Source organism: Solenopsis invicta, chromosome 12, assembly GCF_016802725.1.
Source record: "Solenopsis invicta isolate M01_SB chromosome 12, UNIL_Sinv_3.0, whole genome shotgun sequence".
NCBI lineage: Eukaryota > Metazoa > Arthropoda > Insecta > Hymenoptera > Formicidae > Solenopsis > Solenopsis invicta.
In genome coordinates, this window is record NC_052675.1 from 10,798,750 (window position 1) to 10,820,030 (window position 21,281).

The window sequence follows — 21,281 nt, forward strand, 5'->3', positions numbered from 1 at the left end:
CCAATTCATTTCTGTATTACAATATTTTATATACATAAAAAATGATTAATAGCAATTCATTGTACGTCGATAAAATTTTTACATTATTTATTTAAATATAAAGAAAACTACATTAGTAATTGCTTTTAGTCGTGCATGCAAACTATATAAAAGAAGCTAATCTCATATTGTTACTAAAAAAAACTTTACGAATACAATGTAAATTAATTTCGATGGTAAAAGCAAACAAAAATTCAAATATAACAGCATTGTCGCATATGATTCCGTTATGATCCATAACGGAGAAATATCCAAGAAACTCAGTATTTTGTTTTAAACAATATGTTGAAAACATAGTCGTCTCATGCACAACAAATATTTGTATTCAATTACTATTAATGTATCAGTATTTTCTCTCTCTCTCTAAATTCGCGATTGATATTTAATTACATTAAGCTCGAGTTACAAAATCCTTGTAATGCAATAAATACAATAATAGTTTTTAATTCTTACTTTATAATATTCTCGTTTTATACATTGTTCGATAATAAATGACAAATTAATGAGATCATAATGTGAATTTAGAAATATTTACATCTACTCTGAGTTTTTTAACTCTTGACAAACTAAATTTTAAAAGATACAAATAACTTACTTCTTGAAATATAAAGCACACTCATATGAATACAATTAATTTTACCTTCAATTTGTATTTGGATCAATGTTCTTTTTTTAAAGAAAGTGAATTTAATCGAACTATTACTCATTTAACATTTGCTGTATATATTCATTTCTTTCACCATGAGCTTAAGTTTACCATTAAAATGATTAAGCAGTTGAAACTATATTTTTTTGATTTTATGTATATTTTGATTACGGAACAGAAAACGATGATAAGCTTATGACGAGTCATAATATACGCATTTGGAATAGTCAGATCAATTTCCAGTGTAGAAAATACATACCAAATACTTCACAAACATTGACTAGGTTTACTTTTACAAGATGCAATGCAAATAACGAATTGATCACAATCAGAAACAAGAGCTATCAATTAATATCAATTTTTTGTTTAACTTATTTTATAAATTTAAAATATGTGTATACAGGATGGTCCATCGCAATTGGATAATATTTTAATGGTAGATATAATAAAATAAAAAATTAAAAAGACTAATGATTATTTTAATATCGAGAAATTGATATATTTATTGAATAAAGCGATTAAAGGATTTTTAATGGATTCAAAGTTATATGGAAAAAAATAACGGAAATAAATAACAAAAATATTATTTTGTTTATTTGACTTTATTTGAACAGAATTTTCATGTAATAGTTACTTACGCGATAACTAATGCTAAAAAATAAATAATTACAATGATTATTGTAATTATTAAATATTTGTTTACAATTTTTGTTCTCGAGAAAAATCGGTTTTAAATGTCTTCGAGGATCTATCATTAAAATATTTTTCGTTGGTGACCACTTCGTATATCGTAGTGCGAATTACAATTTATTGTCACGATAATACTAGCATGTTTTTTGTAATTTCTTATTTAATTAATAATTTCCTAGTTAAATCTACATGTTATATGTTGAAAATGATAATTCGATAATCGTAAATTTTAAAATTTCTGGTGATTTTATAGAATATCGCTAGCTAATGTCTCTACAAAATCAACGGTAATTTTGTCACAAAACTAATTATCACTATATATGGATGTATATGCGATTTTATATAATTTTACGTAACAATCATGATCAAGAACTAACAGTAGACACATTAAAAAAAAAATCAATATTTGTTTTAAATTAATTCTATGTTATGTTAACAATAACGTAATGCACGGAAAGTGTAACATGCGTATGTCATAGTTATAATTCACATTACACGTCTTTGCATTTTATAAGAAAGGTTTGAAAGACAGTTTGGTTGGGTAAATTATAAATTAACAAAAAAGGTCTACTCTGGTAAGATAAAAGTCAACGAAGAATACTGGAAATTGAATTCTGACTTTACACTAAATAAAATTACACAAACATTACAGCATCTTTATATAAATGTGAACGATATTTTATTGGGCCCTTCCAATTTGCTAGAATGACTATACCTGAGAAACGAACGTTTCACATTTATGCTAAACAGCCAAGTGATTGGCTTTTATTTGTCTTGTTTCTTCGTTTTTTGCAAATCAATTCATACGCAATTAAAAAGCAGAGTGAACACGTTCTTTGTTCTCATAAACTATGATTGACGTCATTCCACTGTATCCTGCTTATTGGTTTTGCGTTCGTCGTTCTCCAATAATATTTTCTAATTTTCGTGCAACAAAAGTTGCAGTTTTTTTAGATGTACCTTCTGTCATTTCTACATCCGTGTCATCAGAAAGTAATCTCTTTCCTACACTCTTTTTCGCATCCACCGATATCATCATCTTGTTGATAGCTTCTAAATCCTAATGATGTAAAAACAAAAAATCAGTTTTTGTAAGTCCAAAAAATTAAATAATTATAAAACTAATAATTTTAAAAGATCCATTTTACCTTGGCAGGACTACGGCTGAAGCAATAAGTTAATTGTGGCGCTGGTGATGCGCTAATAGCCTTCGGATCAAGAGTGCGTGTCATAATACTACTAGTGACACGTCTCACTGGAGAATTAGCAGGTGCTTTTCCTTTCGGTAAAGGACTCAATGAGAGATTCATAACACTGCCGCGAGTGGATCCAAATTTATTCGCGAATTCCTTGACTTGTGGAACATACACCTTGTTGTAAAATTTAATCAAATCGTCGCGTATCTCCCCATTAAAATTTTGAGACGTCCCGGTCATATTTGTCGGTGTCGGTGGAGTTATATTCTCTCCCAACATATTATTGTCCTCTGATCTTTCATTACCACTCGTTCCCGGATCTTCGTCATTAGAAACTTTCTTAATAAGTACCGATCTATATATATGAGACTCGGCCTGCGGCTGTAAACGATAACACCGCATGATTTCGGTAAACGAGTTTCTTTCCATCCTAACCAGTTTACATATTACATAAATTGCACACATTAAGATTTGATCAAGATGCCGATCCTTCATTAATTTACGTTCCTTGATAGAGTATTCGAAGATCGTCCAAATCTTTTTCTTATCGTTGTCTGATATTTCCAATGAATTGCACAAATCCTGCATGCGTACGCATGCAAGATTATAGAATTTTCGGAAGAACAGCGCGACAGAACCCGTTCTCTTCGGTTTGGTGGCGTCTCTGTTCGTTGCTTGTGTGGGATTATTTAACGTTTGTGTCGTGCCCGATGATTTAGAAACTGCAATTTGATCGGGTAATAAGAGAATCCTTTGGCCATTGTCTAATAACATTCTATTAGAAGACAACACACTTTGTCCGACACGAAGGACGCTTTGACCGGTGACTCTGGTCTCGGAGAATAATCGCTTTTTTGCCACACCAGATGCTGCAATTGGAGACTGAAATCTATAAATCATATTACTTAATATACATAAACATTCATATGGAAAAATTTAATAGTAAAGAATGCTCAAATTTACACAATTTTTTCAATTATATTGCATATTGATAATTAAAAAAAGGGGGGAGGGGGGAGAAGGCCTTTATATTATTATAATCAACTAGAGAACTGTCACTATGTAAATTATAAACATACCATTATATATTTAAAATATATAACTTTTTTCCCTTTTTAAAAAATTTTATGAAAAGTTTCTCTTTCTTTATTAGCATTTAGAGAAGTTATTTCAAAAAAATTATGAAAAAATTGTACTATCTTCTGTAAAATGCGTCCTTTTGTAAAGTATACCTTTCTGAAGCAGACGAAATCGGACTTTGTTGAACATCATGAGTACGTTCCCGATCTAAAGTAACACGTCTTAATATAGGTTGACCAGATGTGTTCAGATCAGCAGTTTCCAAAGTACCAGGCAAGGCAACTTCCTCGCAGCTTGGCACACCATCTGGCAAAGACTCAATGGTTTGCCATAAAGGACTATCACTTTGCCAAGCCAGGGATTCTAGAATTTTCTCCTCGATGTGATTCAAATGCTTGACCACATCTCGCGACAGTTGATCCTCGGCTCTTATTATAATTTCTATGACCTTATAGAAATAGTAAGCGTCTAGATTCAAAGCTTTCAGTATCCAGGGAAATATCTTGTCGTTGCTTTTATACGAATATATAACGATTTCGAGACAACAGGCAAAAAGGCATTGGATAAAGACTTCATTCAAGAGAAGATTCTAAACAAATAATTATTAAAATATGAATATATTGTTTTTGCATAGTAATTTTTTATTTAGTTGTTTTATTTATATAAACTTACAGTTATGTCGTCATTTGGCTTTTTGCGTTTTTCATCATTTAGAATCACTTCCAGAAGCTTGTAAAATAAGGTTTGTCCCATAAGAAGACGTTTCTTTCCAAAGTCAAATGCTGAACCATCATTTGCATTAGTCATATCTGCGTTACTATTATAATTTGAACAAAATTGTTCACCAATCTGTTTAACTTTTGCCTCGAGTGAGGATTTGACATCTTGAGAACAGTTGTTCAGCATCTGCAATAAGCTTTCGCTTGGAGCAGATTGTCCAGCTATCAAAGCTTGTAACTTAATGACGCTTTGAGTTGCCGTAGTCACTGGTGTTATATTAGACATATCCTTCGATCGAAGATATTTACGTCCAGTCAATGGTGTGGGAGGAGCCAGATATTGCTATGAAAAATAAAATATTATCCAAACATTATGAGCAAGAGAACATATACTATGTTTACCATTATTCAAATAAAATAAATATATTAATTCTCCTATGTATTTGTCAGCTTATAAATAACAGTTGGAAAAAAAATAAAAGTATGTATTACCTAAATGGAAAGGATTGTCTAGAACACATTATGTAGAAAAACGTTATAAAACAAAAGATTAGTCTGAGAAATTAGATTAGAGGAAAAAATAAAAGATATGAGATAAGGACAACTTAAAAAATGTAGTTAGATATATTGCAGTTATAGAAAGAGAGAAAACGAACTGAAAAAGGAAAGATAGAGATAAGGAAAAGAATGTAAGATAAAAAAAATAGATTAAAGTGATTAAAAATAAAGACTGTGTTAGATAAGTTATGAATAAAGGATGAAATATTATATGCACGATGAATTTTGTGGATCAGAGTAATAAATCAAATATGTATGTATATATCTGTTAATATATAATATATATAAATATAACATATAATATACATATATGTAAGAAATGAATGGACGAGTAACTAAAAAAATGGTAAACCAATGGTTCCTTCGTGATTTGTAAGCTGAGATTAATAAATTATTTCATAATAATTTTCCTAAAACTTACCCCAGCATGCTGTTCCCTCTTCAATTGCAATTGTTCATGAAAATCTTCGATGTTCATCATTTGTGTAGGAGAACCAATGTTTTCATTAGCGTCTTGGCCTGAAACAAGAATCATATATTCATATCAAATTTATATTTGTAATCCAAAAAATTATAGGCAAGTAGCCCGATTTTGTTTGTGTAGAATTAGTTGACAAAATAAATTAGTTCGGTTAATCATTTACAAAACAAGAGTTCGCGAGATATTACGGACCCACCTTTTAAGACGTCATGTTTACTAAACTGGTCATGCTTGGCATCATTTTGGCTAAATACATCTGAATTTGATATATTGCTCAAATTTAATCTCCTCCATTTTGCTATAAAGCAATCACGACATAGCAAATAGACAAATTTGTTACAATCTTGTATCCACAATGCTAGATATCCAAGATGTTTAAAAGACAGAGAAAGGTATGACAAATTGCATTAAACAATTTGGCCAATTAACTAATGCGATTGATCAATTTTCTCTTTGTTCAATATCTCGGAGCAGTTTTTAGCATTGTGAACACAAGGCTTAAGAAGAAAAAAAAAAGAAAAACTTAAATTAAATAAGTTGCTAGGAATGTAGTATCTTCTTTTTTATATATATCTTTCTTTTCTTTTTTCAACTAGAAACAATACATCTACAAGTTCAGACAGCTTCATTGTGTGAATTGTATATAATTATAAAATAATAAATAAAATGTAAGTTTCATTGAAAAAAAGCAAAGAGAAAATAATGAAATGTTAATGTGCTCTACATGACTTAAATTTCCATTTAAAAAGTTAATATAATCTAAGTCATAAACATTAATTGTGCAGGTCATATATTCTTGCTTAGCAATCCACATGGATATTTATAAAAGCACAATAAGCTAGCAGGAAGCATGCAAGTGTATAATGTAAGCTTACAATACATGTATCTTATTTCGTGCAACAGTATTAATTACTATATGTAGATCAATGCTTTCAATTCAATTATAAGTAATAATTTTACCTAAGAAAATTCTTTCATCAAAGTCTCCGACACTTAGCATACGCTGTTCATAAGACTTGTTAATGGCCTTGTTGTTACTATCAAAATTCATTGCTTCTAGCATACCAGAGAAATTTGATTGATCTCCACGTAAGGTTTTTTCATTAAATAGCTTGTTTATGTAATTTCTCACGCAATACTCCTTTATGGCTTTAGCCTCAACTGCAATGGCATCATGACGCTCGCATAGCAAGTTAACAATGCAATTTGCAGTTTGTGGTGGGGTATAGTTGTCATCATTGAAATTTGCTGGCAAGCCTATAAATCAGAAAACATGATGAGATTATCCTCATTAGTTCACGATTGTTGTATATGATCCATTTTAAAATTACTCACCAGGAAAATTAGGATTCAACAAGTCTTTTCTATTAGCCAATAAAGCATTGTTATATATAAGATCACAGCAGACCAGCAAGAGATGATAAGAATTAACAAGGTCGTCCGAGATATCATGGATTGCACCCTTTATGCATATGAATAATGTCCAACAAAATTCAAAAACCCTGCTAGGTGTACAGGGTGTTGCTTTGTGTCTTCTAGACCTAGATGGCTTAGAGGTATCCTCTCGTGGGTCCTTAAATATATCAGAGAATATTGGCTGATATTTTTTAAATATAACCATTGACACTGAGAAATTAGCTTCTAGCTTCTCTATCCGGGCTCGAAAGTCCTGTGGCATATTTGCCATATCTGCCCATGACTTGCTCTTTGTAAAGAATTGTATCAAGGGGAGATTACACAGTTGCAAAAGACGAGTAAGTGATACACAATTGCCTTCCACGTTAGTGCCTGGTCTTCCTACTGTAGGTATGGAAAATTTTCTACATGCCACGTACACTGCACATCCTATCCAATGCAATTGGTCACCCTGCAAATATACATTAAAAATCCTTTGTAAAACAACTCATGCTCATGTATAAAATATAGTAAAGAATCGCGGAGTAAAAACCAAGTATCATTTATAAAAAATTCAACAGAATTCTACGAGTAAAGAAGCATGAACCATGATATAAAAGTACTGAGGTGGTATTGATCTTCGCAATTAAAAATACGTGTAACTATCGCGAAAATAAAGCCCATTGACGAATAATTTTTCAAGATAAACGCGCCAAATGACTCATCAGTCGCGCTTTAAATAATTCGTCGCAGGATGAAGAGAAATCGCCCGAACGTCACTCGCTTTGTCTCACGGAAATTGGCAATTCGGTGACGATCACGTCACACCAAACCGTCGTCCTTGGCATTCTGCGCGACGCAAAATCGTATTTGTCGTCGAAGCAGCGCATTATCTCAAGCTAAATACTACCTCGAGGGTGTAATTCTGCCGAATAGTTTCGTAGGATTTCCAGGCTTCGGACGCGGCGACCGCATCCATATTCAGCTTTTGGCAAAGATCCTGGTGTCGACCGTACATCGAGTCCTCGGAGTCGTCCGATTGCCCCATCCTTCCGCACCTAGTCCAGCCAGATGAGAGATCAGACGAGATAACGCGGGGAAAACACTCCTACACCGCCATACAAAAACTTCGTTGCCCTATAACGGGGTTGTCGCGGAGGCTTGGCGGGAAACGACACGAGCGCCGACATATTTGCCATGTTGGCGGGAAACGTAATGCAGCAGTGGCATCGTCAGTGCGCACGCTCGCGTCGTGAGTGGTCGTGAGTGAGAGCTTCAATTGGACCTCACTCTCCGATTGGTGGGTGAATCCGTGGAGGATGTTGGCCAGGTAAGATACGTCGTTTCCCGCCACATTTCCACGTTCGGTCGAACGCAAACTCCGGCCTCGCTGGACTTGCTCCGATATCTCTTCCTGTTTACTTCACGCGGACGTAATAAAATCGAGATACGCGGTACGCGATCGAGAACCACGAGCGTGCATTTGTGATGCCCGTTTCACTGCGCATGCGCGACACTTGCGTGTGGCTTATCCAGAACGTGCGCGCGAACGAAAAGATTAATTCCCGCGTGACGTAAGATCGCGGTGATGGAATTCCTTTCCTTTGTTTTCAGAACACCTTCCGCCGTCTCTTCTCTTTAATCTGGGATTCGCCTCGCTCTCTCGCTACTCGTGTTTGTCACGCGATTATGCAGACACGTGACTGCATTAGAGCGAGAAAACAAGCGAAGGTCCGACTGCATTAATGCATTCTCATTCTGCGCATGTGTCGTTAGAATGAGAACGTGGTTTGAGGAGTAATTTCAAATTAGGAAATTCTACTCAGTAACATTTAAAAAGTTTACTTTCTGCACTCGTTAATTGCAATTTCAATTAATTCAATCGTTATATTTTTATAAAAAAAGAAAAGTTGTATCAAACAATTGTGACGAGTGACAATAATATTATATTATTGCATCCGACTATATCGCTTAATTCTAAACTGTGTGTAGTTTGTTTATATTTTCATTAAAAAAAAATTGAATTACGCAATTGTAACAAGTGACAATATATTAATGCATTTGACTGTATTGCTCGATTATTAACTGTGTGCAGTTTATAGGTTAGATTAAATTATACACCTTATATCTTCCAATTTTCTTTCTCTAGAAATCAATATCTTTTAATATTTATATTATTAATTGTTGCTTAATATATGAAAGTTTATGAAAATTATAATTATTTTTGTTAATTTTTATTAACTAACATCAACTAACAATTTTGCATATGTATTAATAAAAAAAAATGTAATTTCTTTTGTTTTCTTTTCCAGGTAGAATACAGAAATCATGAAGATATCAAAAGTGACTCAATCGTTTATTACTTGATATCATAATGATGTCATAAGGATAACATTTATTGATTTATTAAAGACAAATGACGTCATTATGTTTTTTTGATTTTGGGTAATTCTATCTTTCTTATGAAATATTTTGTACTTTTAGGTTCATTTGCTTCTAATGACGCAAATAATTTTCCATGAATTCTTTCCAAATACTGGGTCAACAAGGAGCTCTAGGAATGATTTTTGATATAGGAGATGCTTTGACCATTGTGGTTTGCTTAGAATACAATGCACCGGTTTTTCCATAAGAGATATTCAACTTCTTTGAAATCACACGTATGTCATATATCCTTATAAAATTATATTAATTTTATGAACAATTTTTTATTTTTATATATACATGTTATTTATATATATACATGTTATTACATAATTTAAAATGACCAGATGGTACATGGATTAAAAAGAATTCAGGCTTGTGTCATCAATTCAGAGTTCATTTTGACATGCAAAAGAATTCTTTTTGCATCTGAAAATGAATTCTGAATTGATGATATAAACCTGAATTCTTTTTAAACTCTGTGCTATTTGGATAGTTATACAAATGCTAAACTCTGAAAAGCAATTTTTTTTACATTTCTTTAATGTGAAAAGGTAAGCAAGGAATATTATAAATGTTAGAACTCAAAGAAGAAATCAAGAATTTATTTATCTTTAAAAATTGTGAAAAGATGTCAATTTTAGCATATTGACTCATCTGCTTCTCATATTAAATTCATTTTTTAATTAAATTTTATACTAATTTTTACAATATAATTGTATTTATTTCTATTAGTATAGTTTTTTATATTAATTTATACATTGAAAAGGATATTGAAAAAAATTTATACACTTTTTATTAATACTAGTACAAAAATAATAGTTAATGTTGATTAATAAAAACAAGTTAAGCATTTTATAATTATTTATATAAATTAATCACGCCATATTTTACGTCAATAAATTGATACTTTCAGCAGCGGAATCGTGTAACTCTTAACAACAGTATCAGTATCGTTATGTTGTTATGCAGATATTGTTTATAATAAAAAAGCTGCTAAACGATAAGGGTAACAATACCGACGCTATTGTTAAGAGTCTCGCTACAGGATTAGAGATTTGATGGATGTCTTTTTTTATATGCATCATAAAACAAAATATTAGTTTTGCGTACGTTTTTTTTCACTTGTATTCACTCTAAACAAAAGAAAATCTTCTTCGACGATTCATTTACAACGGCATTAATCAGCGGAAATGAGAACAAAAAGCTCGCTGATGCAGAACTTCAAACACTTGCCGTGTCAGGTGGAAATTACGTTTTGGCGTACAATGTAACGCATCGTGCGACATTTAATCAACGAAGCGTAAAATAAATAACCCAAATGTATGATTCATAGGCGATATATGGTCTTTAATGAGAATAAGAAGTCGTAACAATTTTTACCGAATTAGAGGGGAGGGGCAAGAAAAGTAATATGAGAAATACAAAGAAATCATGTAAAACCTCACGTTTCTTTTTTAATTTTTATGGATAAAAGTAGTGTAATATACACATACATGGAGTAATTGATAAGCGACATTACGCGACGATAACTTATTGCAGGTTTTTTTTTTAGCGATTATGACTAACTAATCTATAAAGTTTCCTCCCGTCTGTTAATCGATACACTCGAAACTTTAATTTCGCTATCTGTTTCTGTGCAATTTATTTACTGGAAATATCTTGCGATATTGCAATCTAACGTGTGACATCGTTTGCAGGAAAACTTGTTTCTCATAAAGTACACAATCTCCTAATGATAAATGATTCCTACGTCTGATGCCCTCATTGCATCTACCAGGGTGCCTGCATAAAGTCAAAGTAGATCGAGTATTATTATGCAGAACGATTAAGAATGTTGTCGAACCGCTTAAGTGTTCAAGTGCAATTTCTAATATTATTCCTAATCTATATATTTTTATCAGCAGTCCTTTAATCGCTTCTCCTCCGGTTTCAGCGCACTATCAAACAGGTGTGTCGGCAGAAGAAAAGCACCGTGCAATACTTCGGCGTAAAGCACGAGCGATGAGTCAATGTCAGCGACTGAGTTCAGCTATGCGTGATGTGCATACATGCTGTTCTTAATGTCTTTCCCCGCTAACGTCTCTCACCGCCTCATCATCGTCGTCGTTGTCGCATCATCGTCGGTCCGGGTACCAATAAAAGAGATCGGCGAACCTAGGCTCCGTTAGTATCCGCGTGTTTCCCGCGGCGAATGGAGCGACGGTGATCCGTCTAAAGAGCTCCGCTTCCGAAGAACCAGTTTACAAACGATTATATCTGGTAATTGCACAGTGCTCGGCACATTCGTCAAGCAGACACCGGAATTGTGCGATTCCACAAGCCGATTAAGTGAAACTGAACTTGACCTATATCCAGGGGACGCCGAAGTGCCGTGGCGTTGAAGCGGTAAATCGATTGAGACGATCGCACTGAAAACTCTAGTACTGTCTCATCGCGTTTTCTCTCAGGTTGGTGTTAATTGTCACTTATTTGAGTTTTATTTGCCTTTTCAGCCAGAAATGATAATGAAATCGACGTCGATTCGATTTTGATTTTGACGTTGAATTTTATTACTTCTGGCTGACAATGAGTTATAAAGGGTTCTATTGCCAAGGAATATTGTAAATGGATTGTGCTTCACATTGCTTTTTCACGCCGGTATGTTTGAGTGTAAAGGAAACTTTAACTGATAATATTAAAGCAATAATAAAATATTAAATTCAATATTTTATATATAATTGTTATCTATAGAGAGCGTCATGGCCGAGAAGGCTAAGTGCTAACATTGTATAATTGTTATCTATATGTGAAAAAAATAAGGACGTAAGAGTAATGTCACTTTTAAAATAATTTTCAACTGTGGATGTAAAAGCAGAGCAACAAAATGCTTTTGCAATAAGTAATTATTGCATGCCTCATAAAGAACAATTTTTGGAGTAATACTTTTTTTTCCAAGATTAATAGGTTCAAATGTCATTTCCTGTCAATTATCAATTATTATCAATTAGCAATTCAAAACACATCATCCTTTTAGGCAGAATTTTGTAGTTCTAAGATAATTATTATGCTTCCTATTACTGAATTTCATACTTATTAACGTTATACTTATATACGTTAACATTGCATAATTAGATAAATGTTTTACTCAAGAATGAAATGTGTACAGTATTACTTCACACGATATATTATCTAGTGTGTCACACAAATCAAAGACGATACGAAAAAGTAATATTTGATAATAAGCTATATTCATGACGATTTTACTTTCACATTTGACCTTCAGAATAAAATCAAGTCCTGTCTGGAAGCAGCTTTTGGTGAGCAGCAAATGTGTGGGCGTTTTTCTTCTTAATAAAATTAACAATATTAAATTTAAAATATAAATATAATTAAAAAAGAGTCATCGGAAAAAATAAACATGTCATATATTTAATTAGAGAATTGGTTTTAAAATATTAATATTTATAAATTAGTTAAAATAATTCTTTAATTGAGAAGAATAATTGTAATAATTATTAATGAGAAACTAATATATTTCTATAAAAACGAGCCGAGAAGTAATTAACAGAGATTTAATTTGTGAAGTAAACGCATTAATAAATTTCTCGCCCTTGTGATAAGAATTGAAATTGTAATTTTGATGAATTCAATTTTCATATATTTAGTATTAAAATAAATTCAACGAAATTATATTAGTAACAAATCTTTCTTTTTGCTTAGTTACATTGATTGTTTAATCCGAATTTTGAACTTTTAATACAATATAAAATTAATAAGTAAATTAATAGAATTGATGATGAATAATTGATGCGCTCCAGAGCACGAAATGTGTCAAATGTCATTTAACAATATATTTATACATAGATATAAGAAATAGAAATGTATAGATAAACGCACTGATAAAGCACGAAGAAACTGGCTCAATCGATCGTAATTGTGAAAATAGCTTACGTTGTTTGACTTTGAAGTGGGAATTCCAACTATCAGAAGCGTCACTGTTTGATGTAAATGAAATGCGTCAGCATAGTAAATGTTAGAAAATGCATTGGCCACGGGACATCACATAAAAATTGATTTTTTTTATCATATCTTTTATCTTATTCTTATCTCTCATCTCTCATTTAGAATCTTATCTCTCATCTCTCATTTAGAATCTATCATATCTTTTATCTTATTCTTATCTCTCATTTAGAATATCCTTAAACTTATCCTTTTTTTCCAGATTTTTTGCATTAATAAATTTCTCTTAGAAAAACCATCTTATGTATTAAAACTTGTCATTATTCGATATTAAATTATTTTACATCTTTGTCGTAAAATTAAATGAAAAAATCTTGGAAATTTGAAATTATATGAAAAATGAGATTTTGTTTTGCACATTTATATATGCTTCATTTATAAGTTTATTTGTAATTGTTTATGATATAAAAGTTACTTTAGTGAATACATATTTTTGTTTTGAGATAAAATCGTTTTTAAACTAATAAAAATAAATTTGCACCCACAAAAAAGAGTAATTTTAAGGAACTCTTTAAACAAATCTGAAACTGATCATTTGAATGTCAGGCACGTGTAGTATTTATTGAAGCAGAAAAGTATTAGTATAAATATGAGTATGAAAATCATTAATTCTTTGTCGAGTAATCTTCAGAAGACATCTCGAGGAAGTGGTCTGAAAGGATATTGAAATATCCTGTTTATATGTGGCTAAATCCTAATCTATGAACCGTGTTCGCCACTCCCTTGGGAATTTCCAAACAGCATTATACGTGATGTTTCGTATCTCTTTTAGACGACACTCAGGTATTGTTCGACGCTCAAAGACGCCATTATTCTCGATATATGCCTTCAAGACTTGTGTGTTAGCAGACTAGAAATATTGTAAATTCAATGATAATTGACATTGATTCATGATAGATTCTAGGCACAGAAGTACTTTGATTTGGTGAAATATTACAGGAGAATGTATATATGTTACAGTATATTCGTAACTTGCTGTAAAAAGATGAATTAAAACGTATAATGTGCTTAAATTTACATGTGAAAAAATTTGGGAAGCCCTAACTCTGTTTCTAAATAATTAAAAATATTAGAGATAATAGAATGAATAATTTTATATTGGACACCGAATGGATAATTGGACTATTATCGTAATAAACATTGAATAAAATTATAGATATTAATTTTCTTGCGGTTATATGTTGTAAGAATTCAAGATTACGTCTCATAAATTACACATAATGTCTCTTTAATTTATCAAATTTTCTATTGCATGTTATGTCATAAACAGTCACAAATGTTATTTATACTTTTGTAAAAATAAATAATTCTTTTCTCTTGCCTTTCAGTAAACTTTTAACATTCAAATATTAAATATTTCTCTTCTAAATACTCTATAATATTTCAAAATATGTATCTAAGATATTCAAACAAATGAATTAAAAATTATGTTTAAAAAGATTATTATGAAAGTTCAAAAATAAAGTTAGTATTATTAACTAGTTTAATATAAATAATATATTAAATTGTAAATATATGATAAATTAAGTATCAGAGATTCGCTTATCAGTCTGATTACCATACATTCATGCGAACTTTTATTTTGCGTATATTTCCTGTAGATATTTCTATCAAATTATTTCCTGACTCTCATTAGGCCTATCTATCTTCATAATTAGTGATTCTTGCACAATTGTTCATGTCATTCCATATCAATGATATGTTACTTGGAAATTTTTATAACGCACATTTTATAAACGCAGCAGTGCAAAGTATTATTGCATATTCTATAAATGCTTTAATTATTATCAGTACAAATGTATCATAATTCTCGCAATATGCGAAATGTGTTGTTATTGCACCTGCAAGTGAAATTGTATATTTCTCGGAACAACATTTGCCCCTCGTTTATATACGTATGTGACGAGTAATTATATGAAGTATGTGCCATTATTAAGGATTATTATTATGTTTATGAGACTTCGTTGCTCACCGTTTGCAGTGAATGCGGAATCTGCATTCATGGTCACGAACCAGTAACTGTGATTCCGCTATCGCTTTTTCGAGAAACGAATGCCTACCCATCACAAATATGTGATCTCTATTAATAGCAGCACATACGAGAATTATTTCAATCTATTGGAACCACTATATATTAAACAGAAAGAAAGAATGAATAAAACAAAGAAATTAAACGAACAAAATTAATAGAAGAATGTTTAAATAAACTTCATGTATACATATATATATATACATATAGTTTTTTTAATTAGTTTAAATTAATATAACAAATATTTTTTCAGAAACTCAGGAATATGGCGCGAGAATGGTTGTTGTTTGGTTTTATGGCGTTGGTTGGTGGTCAGCTCATTTACCCGGATCAATACGAAATTATGCAAGCTGACCACAGTTTTGCTTTGGGATCACTACCTGTTAATTACAATGCTACCGCGTTGCAAACAGCCAGCAATAATCGGCCCGCTCAAATTGATCAACAATTCGATCATAGACCAGTTTCGCAACTTATCACCGCGAGACCAGCAGAAGGGCAACTTTCTTCTAAGACTACTCGTGTACCTTTGTACTCAACAATTCCAGCAGCCAGCCCACAACCCATGCCGGAAACTTGGAGCAATCATGTAAATCATTATTGTTGTTTTCACGCGTTATTAATGATTATTCAATCTCTCGCGTATATTTTTTTTTAAGTTTTTATCTCTATCTTAGCTCTTCTAAAAATATTAATCAAAGAAACGCATATTCGTTCTTGTACATCATTGAAATCTTCAATTTTACAGGTAACTAATATTATATCCAGGGGAATTACAAAGTTTGCTTTGGATTTGGATAAAGCGATTTCCAAGACCTCAGACACATCGGTGACTAATAATCATGCGAACGTGATCTTTTCTCCCCTCAGCGTATCCGTCGCCTTGTCATTAGTTCTGTTGGGTTCCGCTGGCAAGACTTTCGACGAGGTTACCCGGATACTTGGTTTAGAGTCTGGTGTCGATATATCTCAACATTCAGAAATTGTTCATCTGATGTTCGGCCAGCTTTTGGCCATTATGAATTACAGACTCGAGGATAGCAATACGCCACGCGTGAGTTCCGCCAGTGGTATCTTCGTCCAGGTAAAATTTTATTTTGGTTATTTATATATTATGAGATAATTTAATGCAATGAAATATCGAAGTCAAATGCATTATCGAAATCTGACAAAGATTGACGAAAGAATATATCAAAGTATTAATAATAATCTTCAAATTATATAAATTGAAAGTCGATCGCGAATGTTGAACTACAGAAGTATAAATATTTTCTTTTTTCCAATTTATAATAAATATTTTCTTTTTTCCAATTTCCTTTTTTTTAAACAAACCTAATAGATTTTTAATTTCTGTAGCAAGGATATCCGATTCGACCTGAATTTCGTGTCATCAGCGAGAATGCGTACCAAAGCGAAGTGATAAATTTAGATTTTCACACAAAAAGCAGGGAAGCGCGAGACACAATAAATGCTTGGGTGAAGCAACGAACAATGGGGAAAATTGATAGTATATTGAACGAATCGCCGGATCCGTTGACCACTGTGATTCTTTTATCGGCACTCTACTTCAAGGGAGAATGGAATCAGCATTTCTTGACAGCTATGACAAAGAGGTACGCAATTTTGCCATTTATTTCGATTGATGGAGACGAAAAAATAAACTCACTTTTTCTTAATATAATCATGATAATTTTTATTGCAGGAAACCATTCTTCATCGAGCCGAATAACACAGTCGAGATAGATATGATGTATAACGGAGGAAATTTTCCTTTCTATGAGGACAAATCGCTGGGCGTTAAAATATTGGCTTTGCCTTACAAAGGCTTAGAGGTAAACAAAATCGTTGTTCTTTAATTTAATAGTGACAGATGAAATTTAAATTTACATTATTTCTCAAACTTGTATAAATAATAAATTTCTGAACGATTTTCTTTAATACTCTCTTTATATTATTGTTTGTGCATTAAAATTAAATATTTTGCCTGAGCGATTTTTTTCTTTCAATAATAATTCACAAGAATTTTTTTAATTTCCAGATGTCTATGTATGTACTTTTGCCGAAAGCTGAAGGAGCCGCCGCATTGAAAAACTTCCAGGACCAACTGACGCCTGAGACTATTGAGTATTTAATAAGCAATACGAAAAATGAGACTTGCATCGTAGGTTTTCCTCGTATGAAAATTTCGAGCACATTGAGTTTGAATGATGCACTTCACAATCTAGGCCTGAACTCATTGTTTGATCCAAAAACTGCGGATTTAAGTCTCTTATCGAACGGATACGGCCAAGCATCGCAAGCACCAATTGTACCGATTCCGCAACCATTTCCTACATCGATTCCTCAAGCACAGGCTACACCGGTTCCGCAACTATTCCCTACGTCGATTCCGCAAGTACAGGGTGGGCCAATTCCACAACCATTCCCTACATCGATTCCGCAAGCACAAGGTGGACCGATTCCACAACCATTCCCTACATCGATTCCGCAAGCACAAGGTGGACCGATTCCACAACCATTCCCTACATCGATTCCGCAAGCACAAGGTGGACCGATTCCACAACCATTCCCTACATCGATTCCGCAAGCGCAGAATGGACCGGTTCCACAACCATTCCCTACAGCAATTCCGCAAGCACAAGGTGCACCGGCTCCACAGCAATTCCCTACAGCAATTCCGCAAGTACAAGGTGGATCAGTTCCACAACAATTCCCTACATTGATTCCACAAGCACAAGGTGGACCGGTTCGACAACCATTCCCTACGTCAATTCCGCAAGTGCCACGACAACTTCCTCCCACTCAATTGCCAAACACCAACACCGACGAGTTCTTAATTTTTTCACGGATTGGGGATCACACTAATCAAGGCAGCGCGAGAAAGAATTATTTCACGTATGAAGATGAGAGAGGCACCAATGTAGAACAATGGGACACGGGCTTCAACATTCGTAAGGTCGGTCTAAAACGTCGTGACACTCGAAGACGGCGTAACGATTCATCGCGTGCAACGTACATCACGGAGAACGATAACCTTGAGAAAGTCGGACCAAAAGTTGAAAATGTGAACACGAAATACGTCAGCTTGGAGGAGAATAAGTATCGGTTCCGAAATACCGAGAAAAATACGAAGAGCAGAAGGAGACGGCAGAGCCGACCTATAGATCAAAATTTCTTGAGATTTATGCACACCCAAAATTTCCACACATATGGTTTGGATATCCTACGAAACAGCGCGAATCTCGTGAATCCGGGCCTGTACGCCAACGAAGTGCTACACAAAGTGGAGATGGATGTGAACGAAAGGGGGACCGAGGCAGCAGCGGTTACCTCGGTAGTTTTGCGTCGGGACGGCAATCAAAAGAAACTAATTGCCAATCGGCCTTTCATGTTTTTCATCAGACATAATCCCACGAAGCTCATCCTCTTCTGGGGAACTATAAACAAGCCGACTCCAAACTACGCCGTCGTCAGATGAAATACGTGAATGTTTCTCGTAAACATATTGTATATTGGAGTTTGCTTTCCTCGCATAATTCATACTGATTTTTTATATATTTATATATTCGTCTTTTGAATCGAACAAATGCGATTATTTTTTACGCCTTATATATATATATATATATATATATATATATTTTGCATTGCTGTAGCATTTATGATTTTTACGTAGATTATTGCGATCAAAATGAGCATACCTATTGTGCTGCAATGTTCTCGTTTTATTGTTCATTATTTTATTTTATTTTATTTTACGTTTATAACGTGTACGTTTAAGCTTTTTATCGCGTGATATGCTTATGCTGTAAGTTAAGATGATGTTACAATCGTACTCTTTAAGTATAAATTAAAGACAATGTTACATTTTGATAACGATGACGATGATAGAAACGATTAATGCAAGGAGATAAATAAGATATCTAATAAATGATAATATTTTGAAATTTTACAGAATTACAGATAAATTTTTAATGCAGTCTTTGATGTGATGATGCTCTGATTAATAAAATTGACTATAGTACGATACATTAGTTTCAAGCTTTAATTTATAGGTAGTATTGCGAATCTCGTCTTCGAGCAGTACATGACCGTACACTCAGCTTGCTTCTAGTAATAAATAATGTTCCTTTAAATTTTTAAAATAAATATGTCAAATACGAAATTGATACTGTTTAGTTTTCATGACTCAATGTCTGTTACATTAATCTGAACGCTTATGAAAATAAAAATAATTGATTTAATTAATATAATTTCCTTTAATTGTTACATTTTATTAATAGCATCTTATCGAAGGAAAAAGCCACTTTAGGATTAACAAATAGTGATTTCTACACTTTACATACTAACTTTGAATATCTATTGATTCGAATATTGCAAAAATAATTAAAATAATTGTATGTAATTTCGATCAAGTTCCAATTAATTTAACTGACAGAATTGTTTAAAGCAAAATTTTTAGGGCATCTTAAGATGTAAAACATCATAATTTAAAGATGTCTTTACACACACCTGCATATCTTGAAGATATAATTAAATTTTTAAAATATTTTATTGTCTTTAGCAGAACATATAATGAATTTACATATAACTAATATCTTGCGTAAAAATGATATTTTAATCAAATAAAAAAAAAGTTAAAATATAAGATTTTTCTAACTTTTATTAAATAGTTTAGAAAATGTATTAAACTATAAAAATTGATTTCTAACGTTTATTAAATGTAATTTAATTTTAACCGTATTGCTTGTCCAATTTTTGACATCGTGCTGTCTGGACTACTTCTTAGTAAATCAATATAAATATCGCATCCAATGTATTCACGAATAACAATGAATAACATAATATATATGTTCATACATCATCTTTGATAAAAAAAAGCGAAAAGTCCTAAAAATATGATATAAAAATACTATATTATTTATTAGATAGATAGAATTTTCAAAAATTGTTCAAAATCAAATCAAAAACAAGATTTTAAATATAAAATTAAATTTCACTTTTTTTGAATATAAAAATTAAATATAAATGCGGCTTGCGTGTTGCTGGCCAATCGCCATGACTTTCATCGCTTCCATTGCGAAACTCATTGAAATGCAGCCAATACCTGGTCCAGCTAACAGTTAAATTTGATTGGACGGCTCCAAAAATAAGAATTAAAATAAAATCCTCGCGCAACGTCGATCAAAGCGGAAACGTCGTGATCAGCCGTGATCGGACAAGACGAATCGTCCATCGCGCTTATTGGTCGCCAGACGGATGATTGCTAGAAATTCTTTCGAACCTCGATTATCTCGTGAAAAGAGCTCGTTTTCATCCCCGCGGCCAGAATCTCTCTGACTACGGAAGCACGTCGCCAGACTATTGGCAGACCTGGCAAAGGGAGCTTCGAACGCGCGTACACGAATATGTCAACTTCAAATCGTTCCTAATCACTTTCGCACGACCGATTTATTTATCTCGTCGCACTGTACCGACTACTATAATTTACACAATGTGGACGAGGCGCGAATATCGCATTGTAAAGGCGAATACAAGTACAAATTGACTCACCGTTCGCCGCTGGTCGCTCCGTCCATCTCCGTCTCGGCCACGGCTCTCGAACATTCTCTGATTCAAGATCCTCGATCCTTATGACGATCCTCCTTCTTTTGATTCACACTTGGCACGAACGCGTGACCCTCCGTTTTCCTCATTTCCAGTAGTCACACGCGTAGAAAACTCGGGATACAAGGCAACGGAGAAGATGCGAAACACGATTGAATGCGACACGACGGAGTTGGTACGAACATTTTACTTTCGACGCTCCACGGCACTTTCGAAACACTCACTCGCATCAAACACTCGTACGAGACGACGAGAATGCGAGAGCTCACATTCAACTAGTTGAAATGCGCCGCGACGCGTAGCGACGTCGCGCCGTCTTGTCTGACCTACCGACTGACCATACTGCGTGGCACTGCGTGGTACTGCGTAGCGACGCTGCGGCGCAGGCGCAGCTCGCGCCGCCGCCGGCCGTCGCTAC

The 21,281-nt window shown here is 33.2% G+C and overlaps 2 protein-coding genes across 9 annotated transcripts; one reads left to right on the forward strand and one right to left on the reverse strand.

Annotated features, from left to right (window-relative positions):
• Positions 1-72: 72 nt before the first annotated feature.
• Positions 73-21,120, reverse strand: LOC105199369 (retinoblastoma-like protein 1). 5 transcript variants are annotated; one of them, XM_039455814.1, is made up of 10 exons: positions 7,715-8,206; positions 6,745-7,276; positions 6,370-6,666; positions 5,606-5,707; positions 5,350-5,447; positions 4,324-4,713; positions 3,804-4,240; positions 3,366-3,460; positions 2,524-3,293; positions 73-2,435 (listed from the first exon to the last, which is right to left on the reverse strand). In XM_039455814.1, the coding sequence occupies exons 1-10, from the start codon at positions 7,850-7,852 to the stop codon at positions 2,256-2,258; spliced, it is 3,039 nt and encodes a 1,012-aa protein (XP_039311748.1). In that variant the 5' UTR covers positions 7,853-8,206; the 3' UTR covers positions 73-2,255. The 5 variants fall into 5 exon arrangements, with proteins under 5 accessions (XP_039311748.1, XP_039311749.1, XP_011164745.1 ...); XM_039455815.1 differs by lacking the exon at positions 7,715-8,206 and adding an exon at positions 20,810-21,120 and having other exon boundaries at positions 2,524-3,460; XM_011166443.3 differs by having other exon boundaries at positions 2,524-3,460; positions 7,715-8,203.
• LOC105199370 (hypothetical protein) lies at positions 9,266-19,504 on the forward strand. Of its 4 annotated transcripts, XM_039455817.1 has the most exons (8): positions 9,266-9,464; positions 10,929-11,028; positions 11,165-11,678; positions 15,513-15,848; positions 16,008-16,343; positions 16,616-16,872; positions 16,962-17,091; positions 17,298-19,504. In XM_039455817.1, the coding sequence occupies exons 4-8, from the start codon at positions 15,525-15,527 to the stop codon at positions 18,735-18,737; spliced, it is 2,487 nt and encodes an 828-aa protein (XP_039311751.1). In that variant the 5' UTR covers positions 9,266-9,464; positions 10,929-11,028; positions 11,165-11,678; positions 15,513-15,524; the 3' UTR covers positions 18,738-19,504. The 4 variants fall into 4 exon arrangements, with proteins under 4 accessions (XP_039311751.1, XP_039311750.1, XP_011164748.3 ...); XM_039455816.1 differs by having other exon boundaries at positions 10,929-11,678; XM_011166446.3 differs by lacking the exon at positions 10,929-11,028.
• Positions 21,121-21,281: the final 161 nt, after the last annotated feature.